This window comes from Drosophila kikkawai, chromosome 3L (genome assembly GCF_030179895.1).
Source record: "Drosophila kikkawai strain 14028-0561.14 chromosome 3L, DkikHiC1v2, whole genome shotgun sequence".
NCBI lineage: Eukaryota > Metazoa > Arthropoda > Insecta > Diptera > Drosophilidae > Drosophila > Drosophila kikkawai.
In genome coordinates this window covers 9641441-9653804 of record NC_091730.1, presented here as the reverse complement: position 1 = coordinate 9653804, position 12364 = coordinate 9641441, and the positions used below count along the sequence as shown (strand labels likewise).

The following is a 12364-nucleotide window of genomic DNA, read 5'->3' as shown; positions in this document are numbered from 1 at the left end:
TAGGAATAAAGGGATAATAATAATATCAAAATGAAAAGTAAAGATTTTTGGTCAATAATTTCATTTCTAAACTTTTCCAAGGTATATTATTACATATCCCAAAGGAAGGTTATTCCTCCATCTCCTACTCAAATAAAGTTTGTTGGAAAGTTAACAACCCGATGAAATCACCTCTTGGTCCAACAAGCTCTTGTTAACCCAATTACAGGATCTGTTGAAGAGCCAAGGACCAACCTTCGCCATGCCATTCGATACAATTATGTGTCTAATGAACTGGGCGATTGAGGGTGTTTTAGTAAATTCCGTGTTGAGCGACATAAAGGATCGCTTGTGCGAAGATCAAAAGCGAAACCGAGACGAAGACCACCAAGCCAAATGAATTTTCCGCTTTGATCCTGCCGTGGCCGCTCGCCATTGTAACGGCTAATCGCACCAGGTGACGGATGCGTCGGCTTGTCAGGATCGGAGCTCGGTGTTCGGTGTTCGCTGCTCAGAGATCGAGGATCGGAGGTGGAGGATGCATTGGTAGTGACAAGGGAATAGTTCGGAGGTGTCTCTTTTCATGCGCCCGGGCATTGTGCGAAAAGTAGCAGTTTCCTCTTCTCGCTTTGCTTTTCGACCCGCCCTTTGTGATCTATGTGGGTAGTCCTACGTGTTTGCCGAGGTCCTTTCTCTCGACGGGCAACGAAAATTGTTACATAGAGACTTTCAATTTGCTTTTAAATTGCCGACAAATTGGGTTTAGCGAGGGCCACCAAAGATGATTACCTATGCCGATCGTTGGGTACCTTTATAATATTCTAACTAGAGTCCTGACTAAAATATAGTTGGTATAACTTTACTCCAAATATTCATCCCTTGCGCACATATGGTTCCCAAAAGGACGATTTGCAACGCTTCTCGGATTCTTCGACCCGAAAATTGAAAGAGAATGAAACGGGGACAGGATCAGGGAACGTGTATCCCATTTGAAACGGTTGATTGGGTTTCTAATAGAATTCATGTCCTGCCAGCATCTTTCTTGTTGCGAATTGATTCGATGCACTCGGTTGCGATTCAATAATGAGCTCATCTGGCCGATCGAAAACGTACGTTTGTTTTCGTTCGCCAATGTTCCAGGTAATCCAGCCAGGAAATTTCGATTTCTCCGCTGGCATTCTGTCCGCTACCATGTTTATTTAGGATTTTAATTGGCCCCCGCATTGGATGATGCCAATTTCTGACTTAAGCTGCCATTTTTGAACATAAATAAAACAAATATTTGGAATATAAGAGTTGGAAAGTTGGATAGAGAAAGCAACAGTAAATGTTTATAAATGGTTTTAAATAAATAACACATTTTGAAAATTTTTATTTATTTTTCGGGGGGAATTGTTTATTATTTATATATTATTTGTAATAAATAAAATATTTTGGTATTTTAAAACTCTGGTAATAAGGAAATGTTTAATTTTTAAAGCGAAATACAATTTTTAAAGCCTATAAAAAAGCATAAAAAAATGAATATATAGAAACAAAACTTTAGATTTAAGAAGTTGGAAGTATATTATTCATTAGATAAATACTTCTTTTTATATAAATACTTACCACATTTATTTTAACAATAATTGATTTAGAGTTACTGCATTTATTTTATATATTTTTGTATGTAGTACCTAAATCGATCTTTCTTTTTGTTAATATTTAAAAAATATACACGAGAAACTTAGCTAAAACATCGTAGCTTAAAATAAGTCGTAATTTATTTAATATCAATCTATATTCATTTCCTATTTATAACTCCTAAAGATTCCCTTTTAAAACAAAGACATTTAAATTAAACCCCCACAAGTAATACCTTTCTCAGTGAACTTTTCCCTATGTACATACATCTGTAAATCTCTTTACAATTTGACTTGATATTTATGATCTTTTATTATAACAATATTATTAACAATAATTTACCTTTTACCCTCAAATCTGCATTTGACTTGGGTGTCTACAACTGAAAAGAGCATAATCCCACCCGTCTGCATATTTTGGAATAATTACTAGTATTGTTTGCTACTTTGCCTGCTAGGAAAACCTTTTCACGGGACTGCTCATTGTGCCACCTCAACGGCACAAAGGCACAGAAAAATAATTAAAATTCAAAATCCTGAAAATGACAAAATGGAAATTTCATATTTCAGGCCATTAAAATATTTGGTTTCAGGAAAATATAATCTATTTTTCTAAGGGAATTGGTCTAAATTTATTATTAAAAGGGAATACATTTAAGAAAAATAATATTTCGTTAAGGGAATTTGTAGCATATTTGCAGATGTTTTTATTTATGTATTTGTATTATTTTTTGTATGAAGTAAATTAGTAACTTTCGACTTTACAAATAAAATTAGGAAAGCCTGTTTTAGCCTGTTTTAATATATCCAGAAATTATATAAACTCTTGGAATAAAGCCACTATATATTATTAGATACAATTACAATTATTTATTTTCTTTGGTAAAAAATGAAGAGTGCCTTAAGCCTACACTTACTTTTCTTCTTTCCAAATTCCCTGAAACTCTATTATTAATTCGTTAAGTAATCCCTAAGTATTTGAGGACAAATTTAGATTGGCGTAGTAATTTCAATTTTGCACAGAGAACGTGCTTGGGTTCCAAGAACTCTTATTTCGTTTTATTTTGTAAAGGAACTTTTGCTTCGGTTACATTTTTCGGCAAACATTTGGAACGAATCGATTTCCTTTGGCCGTTGGCGACAAAGTCGCCAAAATACAATTATTCATCGGGCACGTAACTGACTTTTCACTCGCAGGAACCTTAAAGAAAATAGAGCCCAGAAATAATAGAGAAAGAAAAATAAAAATTTGTGAACAGGAATGTTCAGGCGTTGCAAATTGGAATGTGTCCTGCAGGATGCTGCCCGAGGATCCTGATCGGGGGTGTATTTGTGTAGATGCAACTGCAGACGCACAGACAACCCATGCTGAGCCCTTTTCGAAGGGACAAAAAGGATCCTGCACACTTCTTCTGTTTTTAAACGATCCGTACTTGCTGTTCGAGTCACGTCACGGATTTTAGCATTCGAACCCATTTGACATTTGACAATTATTCATTTTTCGTTTTATTTCTTAGAAATAAAAGTCGGCCGCATCGCCCCGAATCGATTGGTTCCAAGTCGATGCAATTGAATTGGTAGTTGCCTTTTTTTTTTTTATCCTTGGGCCTCTGGCTTTTTGGCATCCTGTTACCAGGATTCAGCAGGATTCGTTTCAGCTGTTCGCCACGATCTATTTGGTGTTTTACGCTCATTTCGGGGCGAACAAAGTTCCGAATGCGGAATGTGGAGGGTTTTGGTTATGCGTAAATCGAAGTAAATCGAACTACTCCTACAAAATGATACGGTGGAAATCGCAATTTTCACGTTCATCCTAATTATCCTTCGAACTTAATTGCTTAATTAGAAGACCATTCGAGTGTGTGGCGGGACTGAAGGTGTATCTCATGGATTGCTAGAACGAATTCGATTTCGATATCAGTCCTTCTGGGTGGGTATCTTAATGAAAACAGCATAAGATATGCCGATGTGGTGGGTTTTCCCTCCCTGTGAGCCCTTGAGCTCAATTATTTCTCGAAGACTTTGACCTTTTTCGAGTCATGATAAAAGCGAGATAAGATATGGGGAGGTCTTCTGTTAAGAAGTAAATATCTTAGAGGGGTTTTAAACAATTAGAGTCAAGATAGGGCGAAGATTATTATAAGGGATAGGTTGATTGGCTTGAAAAGGGGAATTTAAAAATTTAAAGTAGCCACTCTTAATTTTATTTTGAAATAAGCTTGTTTTTAGGTTCAAGATATAATATTTTTATTTATATTTCGTTAGCTCTTTTCACCCTTAAAATATTTTTAAATTATTAAATTCAAACAGTAAATAATTTTAAAGCAAATATATTTATTAAAATATGTGGTTTTCTGCTTTAATAATTTTTGATGTAAGCGTTTATGAATTTTTATTAAATGAATAAATATATTAAATAATAAAAATATCAAAATGAACCCCTGCAAATTTTAACATAAAATATATAGTTGTATTTTGAATTGAATAATTATTGTAAAAGAAAAACATTTTTAAGCCACAGATTTTCTAAAATGTAATAAATTCTTAAAGCATTTCTAAAATTTAATACATTTTTTATATTTTCCCGTATTTTTTTTATATTTTTGCAAGGGTTTTAGGAACCTAATAGTATAATTGAATAAATTATTAAATATAAAACATTTCCCAATTGAAATTAATGAAGTTTTTAGCTTAGTTAAGATCCATTCAATTGTAAACTTCAAGGATAATTTAACGTCGTCTTTTCAAAGATACTTAGCTTTCTTTTTAGTTATAAATGTTAACTAAGGTTTAAATATTATTACAAAATATTAATTCAAGAAAACCAAAAACTGTTGATAAAATAAACATACAAAAGTATTTAAGATTAATACGAAGAAAAAACTTTCTATAACTAAATATATGTTTATCCATAAAAACCCAAACGTAATCGTAATTTGTTAAAAAGGATACTAATCCCTTATTGATCTTAACCGCCTCATGTCGTGACTCTTTATTTTTATTTCGGATCTTGTTGGATATATCAGAGTAATCAGTTTCAGCCAACCGAATAAGTACCCGCAGTAATTGCAATTAATTTAGAGAGCATCCTTGATAAGTTCAGCTACAGTTTAGTTCAGAGGGAAAATCCGTTGCAGGTAAAAGTGTCCCTACCTGCGATGACGCATTCCTCATCCCTCATCTCTCTTTGGGATGGCACAAAGCAGGTAGCAGGAATCAGGACCCTCCACCACCGCTCAGGGTATAAAAGAGCGAGCTGGCTGAAGCAAGAGCATCATTCGAAGCACAGTTTTCCATCTGAGCAGATCATCAGCAATCGTCCTGTAAAATGTTCGCCGAGACAGCTCTCATTGCCAACACCCAAGGAGTGACCGAGAAGCGTTCGCTAACCGGCGCCTCCAACAACATGAGGAAACTGCTGAAGTCCTTCAAGAAGATCTTCAGGAACTCGAAGGTCGCCAAGGAGACGCCGATCCCTATCCTCCACACTTGCCACACCGAGGAGGAGCACCAGAACTGGCTCAACGAGCAACTGGAGGCCAAGATCATTAGCCTACAGCACTGAGTTCTTCAGGGATGGCTCTTCAGCCCACCTCACCCCATCGAGTATCTGTGATGTGACCCGATTGCAAGGTCATTAAATGGGCACGTCAGCTTTAAACCTTCAACTCCAACTGTGATGACGAGAACACGAGACTGATCCCGCCTTGTGTGCCTCGGAAGCGTCCAACTGCGTCGCTTCCGCCAACTGTACATAGCCAATTAGCTCCTAGAATGTCTTCAATAATGCTTTAATCTAGCCGTAATCATCGTAGCCGTAATCATTGTCTTCCATTAGTTTTTAAGCGAATCATTGTCTTCCATGTTTGTTTGTTTAGGGTTCAAAATTAGCTTAAGAATAAAAATCCCTCGAGGAAAAAAAAAAACAAAACTTTATGGTGTTATTTATTTTACTCTTTCAGGTTTTTTAACAGGAACAAAGTAAAGTTTTTAAAGGCTTCTAATGAGTAACAGTTTTAAAAAAAGTAAACCAAAATAAAATCGCAAGTTGAATTAAGCAATTTTCAGCTTATAAATATGACAAGAAAAATGTATAATATTAATACGTTTGCTTTAGAAAGTATTTTGAAGGAAAATTTATATTTAGAAAATTGAGAAATTCAGCAGTGCATATGTATTTTATTTATTAGAATACTTTTAGACTGCAAATCTTGTTATGTTTGAACCATTGAATATGCTAAGAATGTTGGAATTACAAATAAAATAACAAAATTATCAATTAATTATCTAAGACATTTTTATACCCTTGCAGGGTAAGCTTCAGAAGCTTAAAATGCAGTGAAGGAGTCATTTCCGACCCCATAAATCCTATAAAGTATATATATTCTTGATCAGCATCAACAGCCGAGTCGATCTAGCCATGTCCGTCTGTCTGTCTGTCCGTCTGTCTGTTTCTACGCAAACTAGTCCCTCAGTTTTAAAGCTATCTGAATGAAACTTTGCATATAGTCTTCTATATACTCTCACTGATATATATGTCGGAACGGGCCGGATCGGACGACTATATCATATAGCTGCCATACAAATGTTCGATAAATTTTTAGAAAAAAAATTATAACTTGGCTGTTTTTCAATATTTTTGTATCATTTTTGAGATATAGCCATTTTATATTATTCCAACTCATTACGCATAGAAGGAGTCATTTCCGACCCTATAAACTATATATATTCTTGATCAGCATTAACAGGCGCATCTTTCTGACCATATCCGGCAAAAAAAAATTTGTATAAATTTTTTTAAAATTTTATAAGGGGGTTACATCATTAAAATTCTCAAAATTTGATAAAATTTTGAATTTTTAACTAAGTTTGCAGATTTGTTAACCTTATAAAAACTAACATAACACCGCTTTCCGAATGCAAATTAAGGCATTTTTGACAGAGTTATGGCTTTTTTAGTTTTTAATTTTCTGTTTTTCTCATTTCAATTACCGACTTTCCATCGTCATTGCCATCGCCATCCCTCATCAGTACCACCCACCCCGACCAAAAACCAAGGGAAAGGACAAACGACACAGCGATCCGCGAAGCACAAGTTCATCCTAGTCATCATTGTAATTGTTGATTGATGATCATCGGATCGGCAGTGGTGAAGCTGGAGGAGCAAGCAGCTGGGATGGCGGAGCTCAAGCGAATGGCAGTGGTCGGATCTTGGCTTCGGGCTAGCTGAAGCCCAGCAGGCGTAAAGTATTGGAATATTTATAACTACTACTACTACTACTATAAATGTGTAAATGTAATTGATGGTACAAACAAATTTGAATCAATAAAAAAGGGAAATCAATGTGAAATTGTGTGGTTTAAGCGGCATTTATTTAAATCTGTTGAAAGCCAAATCTAATTTTTTTCTGAATTTTTAAATTTTTTTCTGAATTTTTTTAAATATTTTAACTGCCAAATTTGAATTTGAATTTAACTGCCAAATTTGAATTTTAATTTAACGACGATCAGTTTCAGTGTGCCCAGGTGCAGTTGTAAAATAACACCTAAATTTGGATTCAAAAAGGTTTGAGTCCCCGCTAACTTGCGCCGGCTCCTAAATGGTTTGAAACTTGGACAAAATTTACAATATGGTCATACTGGCACGTTTTTCGTGGCCCAAAGTTTTTATAACAGTTTATACCAGTTTTCAGTTGCTTGCTGCTGATTTTGTTCGCCTGTTACCCCAATTTGGGAAACGGGCAATTTGCATGGAAATTTTTGGAAATTTGGATGGGCTGCTGTAGGGATGTTGTTGTAAAAAGGTTGTTGTTGCCATAAGCTGTTGTTGTCGGCAACAAATAGGTATAAATGCATAAAAGAAAATATAACAGTTTATAACAATTATTAATTTTGCCCAAAAGTTTTTATAACAGTTTATACCAGTTTTTAGTTGCTTGCTGCTGGTTTCTGTTCGCCTGTTACCCCTGTTTGGAAAGCGGCCAAATTGAATGAAAAATTTTGGTCACTTGCATCAGTGATGCTCATCTTCATCAGTGATGCTCATCTGGCTATATTTCAATATTAGGGGGCAATGAAATCGGACATAATGGCAGTGATGCTCATGTGCATTAGTGATGCGCATCTAGCTATTTTGCATTATTGGAACAAAATGGCATCTCACTAACTGCCAGTGATGCGCATCTAGCTATTTTGCATTAATGGGACAAAATGGCATCTCACTAACTGCCAGTGATGCTCATCTAGCTATTGCTATATTGGGAGGCTATAAAATCTCATTTAATACCAGTGATGCTCATCTACCTATATTGCATTATTGGGACAAAATGGCATCTCACTAGTTGCCAGTGATGCTCATCTAGCTATTGCTATATTGGGAGGCTATAAAATCTCGGTTAATACTAGTGATGCTCATCTAGCTATATTGCATTATTGGGACAAAATGGCATCTCACTAACTGCCAGTGATGCGCATCTAGCTATTTTGCATTAATGGGACAAAATGGCATCTCACTAACTGCCAGTGATGCTCATCTAGCTATTGCTATATTGGGAGGCTATAAAATCTCGGTTAATACCAGTGATGCTCATCTAGCTATATTGCATTATTGGGACAAAATGGCATCTCATTAACTGCCAGTGATGCTCATCTAGCTATATTGCATTATTGGGACAAAATGGCATCTCACTAACTGCCAGTGATGCTCATCTAGCTATATTGCATTATTGGGACAAAATGGCATCTCATTAACTGCCAGTGATGCTCAACTAGCTATATTGCATTATTGGGACAAAATGGCATCTCACTAACTGCCAGTGATGCTCATCTAGCTATTGCTATATTGGGAGGCTATAAAATCTCGGTAAATACTAGTGATGCTCATCTAGCTATATTGCATTATTGGGACAAAATGGCATCTCATTAACTGCCAGTGATGCTCATCTAGCTATTTTGCATTATTGGGACAAAATGGCATCTCACTAACTGCCAGTGATGCTCATCTAGCTGTTGCTATATTGGGAGGCTATAAAATCTCGGTTAATACTAGTGATGCTCATCTAGCTATATTGCATTATTGGGACAAAATGGCATCTCATTAACTGCCTGTGATGCGCATCTAGCTATTTTGCATTATTGGAACAAAATGGCATCTCACTAACTGCCAGTGATGCGCATCTAGCTATTTTGCATTAATGGGACAAAATGGCATCTCACTAACTGCCAGTGATGCTCATCTAGCTATTGCTATATTGGGAGGCTATAAAATCTCGGTTAATACCATCTACCTATATTGCATTATTGGGACAAAATGGCATCTCATTAACTGCCAGTGATGCTCATCTAGCTATATTGCATTATTGGGACAAAATGGCATCTCACTAACTGCCAGTGATGCTCATCTAGCTATTGCTATATTGGGAGGCTATAAAATCTCGGTTAATACCATCTAGCTATATTGCATTATTGGGACAAAATGGCATCTCATTAACTGCCAGTGATGCTCATCTAGCTATATTGCATTATTGGGACAAAATGGCATCTCACTAACTGCCAGTGATGCTCATCTAGCTATTGCTATATTGGGAGGCTATAAAATCTCGGTTAATACCATCTAGCTATATTGCATTATTGGGACAAAATGGCATCTCATTAACTGCCAGTGATGCTCATCTAGCTATTTTGCAATATTTTATGTTTCTTTCATTTGACACCGCTAGAATGCTCTTTTATTGAGCTTATTTAAATTATCCCACACAAAAAAAAAAAAAAAAAAACGCATCCTCCTCATAACTCCTCCTTGTCCTAATCCTCCTTGCCAACGCTCTCTGTCTCGCCATCGGCATCCGGAATTCGGAAAGCGGTTCTGAATTAGATTTTCTAAGCTTAACCAAACTGCATACTACGTTTAGTGATCCAATTGCAATCTGCAAGGGTATACACACTTCGGCGTGTCGAAGTGAGATTCCTTTCTTGTTAACTTATAAATTTAGTTGCCAAACAAAATATTTAATTAAGAATTAGTTATGCGTTTGACATTGTTATTAACAAGATTATTCAGAAATTTCATAAAAACGTATGTATTTTCTATAAAAGTATCTTGAAAACCAAAAGCAGTCTTAAATTTATAGATATTTTTAGATTTTAATGTATTTAAAATTTATCCATTAATTAACTACTGCATTCTATACTTCTTTCTATATATTTCTCTCTATTTATGCTCATAAATTATGTTTATTTCAAGACCTTACCCTCACCCAAGAGCCGAAAAACCCCTATTTTCAAAAAGTCGGTTTGGCTCAGTGGCGCCGTAACTAAATATTTATCGTGTGCATTGCACGAACCAACGAGCCTGACCTCTGGCCTTGCCACAGCAATTACATTAATCGTTAATCGATTGCCCAGTGAAAAGCCCGCAATTTTCGTTTTGTTTCAAACTGTTTATTTATTTCAACGCTTATAATAAAAGTTGCTATAACAATACACATTCGATATATGTATATATAAGTATATATGTTGGAAGTGCACTTGGGTTTCGTTATCCTTGCACGTGTACGTGTACGTGTCCTTGATTCTGGGTGAGATGTATGTGTGTGTGTCCTGTCATTCACTGTCTGATTTGCTGCGTTTTCGTAGTTATTTTATCGGGAAGAGTTCTTCTGACCACGTTCTGGAAGATGAAGATACTTGGATGCTGTACGAGTTACGGGTTTTTGGGTCCACCAGTGGCATTGAGAGTTGGTTCGAGTCGGCTCAAACTGAGATATATAAATATATAGAAGAATGCGGATGGCAAGACCGGAGGAACGGAAGATTCAATTTCAGAGTGGAAGCCTTCGTCTGAGGGATTGGATTTTGGATTTCGATTTGCGGGTGCTCGTTGCTGGTGCAATTTTTTCTTTCCTTTTTTGTTTTTCTTTTTTTCAAAACCTTTTCGAAAATGTTGAATTTTTGTTGTTGTTGTTCTCGTATTTAGGGTGCAATTATCTAATATCAATATTTCGTTGGACTAAAACCAAAAAGAACGGAACGCTGGCCAATTGTTGTTCGTCTGAGTCCGGATATCTCCGGATTCACTGGTAGTCCACCGAGTCGCTGTCGAGGACCGTGGATGAGACCCTCGAGGCGCGGCGGTGCCAGTAATCCGAGTAGCTCGCCTCGTACTGGGCGGCGGTGCGGTGCCACGGTGGCCATTTCAGCTATTCCTCGACGATGTCCCACACCATCAGGGACGCGTCTGTGCCGCCCACGGTGATGAGCGTGTGGTCGCCGCATAAAAAGCGGACGCAGGCCAGCATGCCGGAGTAGACCTTCATTTCGTGGAACTCGGCCCGCGGGGATATGGCGGGGTATCTGTGAATAAATATATTATTAATCTTTACCAAAAATTTCCTAAGAAGAAATAGGTACCTAAACAATCGGAGATATCCTTCGGCATCGCCGGAGGCCAGCATATCGTGAGCTGCCGAGCGGCTGCAGGTGGCCACGATGGTATTGGCGCTGCTATAGTAGCGGTTACTCCATTGTCCTGCCACCAGGAAGCCCACAGTGCAGTTGTTGGTCAGCCACTTCACATCCTTCATGGCAATGGGACTTCGCTCTGGGGACAGTGACTTGGCGTCCCAAAAGAGCAAATCAAAGTCCACCGTCACCGTCTGCACAAAGTTGCCATCCATGCTCCAGTCCAGGTGGGTCAGCGGCTGGGAGCCCCTAATCTTGTTCACCTTCTTGTAGGAGAAGCCATCGCGCGAGACGCGGAACAAGTAAATGCTGCCATTCTGCGAGCCCATGGCGATCATGTCGCCAACTATTAAATAATAATTTAATTTTAAATTCTATAATAGTAAATTATTAATTAAATGTAAGCTCACCCTGGTTGTAGGCCACACAGTTGAGTGGCGAGCCACAGACCCGGAGCGTCAGCATCACGGCTCCGTTCTCGCAGTTGATGACCAGCAGGTGACCCTCGGTGCTGCCCGCGGCCAGAGTGCCGAAGGGATGGAAGGCCAGGGCCACGCACTCGTAGCCCGTCTGGATGGTCCAGATGAGCTTGTTCTTCCGCCACAGGGCCACATGCTTGTCATGGCCAGCGGTGGCGTACAGTTCGTCATCCGGATGGGCGGCCAGGCCCCACAGCTGCCGCCCATGGCCAAAGACCACCTGGGTGAAGCGGCGCTGCAGTGAGCCCTCCAGGATATTGTTACGCGTTGTGCCCACATAGATGTTGCCATCATTTCGGCCCGGACGCTGGGGGTAGATGGTGCGAACGCCGCCGGCGGCCTCAGGGAGCTGGTAAGCAAAAAGAGGAGTTAGTGGAGTAAAGATATTTCCAGAGATGATCTCACCTTGGTATCGGCAATCTTCTTGTAGTTTTGCAGGGAATCCCAGGCGGCAATCTTGCGATCCTTTTCACCACCAGAGAGTAGTGTGCCCTCGCCCAGCATGATCAGGCATCCGATGCCCTTGTTGTGCGCCTCAAACTCTGTGCGTACAAAGTAGGCCCCGTCCGAGTCTACCGAGTAAATGGTAATGAAGCCATCCGAGTCCGCCGTGATCACATCTCCATCCGGTTCGAACTGCACGCTGGTGACATGAGAACGCGATGGCTGCTTCACGATGTCCGTGCGTTCGAAGAACCCATCCTTGCGCCGATGCCAGAAGGCCAAGTGCCCCCGTCCGTGGGTAATAATGAGGTTGTCGTCCAGCGGATGGAATGCCGCCCCCGAAAGGCCCTCCTGCAGGGTCTGTAATTGAGCAAAGCGGGA

At 38.7% G+C, this 12364-nt stretch overlaps 3 protein-coding genes across 3 annotated transcripts in view; 2 read left to right on the top strand and 1 right to left on the bottom strand.

Annotated features, from left to right (window-relative positions):
• Positions 1-6753, top strand: part of mRpL39 (mitochondrial ribosomal protein L39) — a 53753-nt gene extending 47000 nt beyond the window's left edge. The window contains exon 5 of the mRNA XM_070285005.1: positions 6633-6753. Within this exon, the coding sequence (XP_070141106.1) occupies positions 6633-6707 (75 nt within the window). The 3' untranslated portion in view covers positions 6708-6753. The remainder of the gene's footprint in view (positions 1-6632) is intronic.
• Positions 4894-5396, top strand: LOC108072686 (uncharacterized). The gene has a single exon (XM_017163924.3). It carries the CDS (start codon positions 4930-4932, stop codon positions 5164-5166), a length of 237 nt encoding a protein of 78 aa, XP_017019413.1. The 5' UTR covers positions 4894-4929; the 3' UTR covers positions 5167-5396.
• Positions 6754-10043: 3290 nt separating the features above from the next.
• Positions 10044-12364, bottom strand: part of DCX-EMAP (Doublecortin-domain-containing echinoderm-microtubule-associated protein) — a 55056-nt gene continuing 52735 nt past the window's right edge. Inside the window, exons 11-14 of the mRNA XM_017163915.2 lie at positions 11945-12343; positions 11471-11888; positions 11010-11406; positions 10044-10952 (exon numbers count right to left, since the gene is read on the bottom strand). Coding sequence (XP_017019404.2) covers positions 10799-10952; positions 11010-11406; positions 11471-11888; positions 11945-12343 — 1368 coding nt within the window. The 3' untranslated portion in view covers positions 10044-10798. The remainder of the gene's footprint in view (positions 10953-11009; positions 11407-11470; positions 11889-11944; positions 12344-12364) is intronic.

What these genes read in the sequence shown, in the direction of transcription:
- LOC108072686 (XM_017163924.3), top strand. Translation starts at nt 4,930, where the DNA reads ATGTTCGCCGAGACAGCTCTCATTGCCAACACCCAAGGAGTGACCGAG.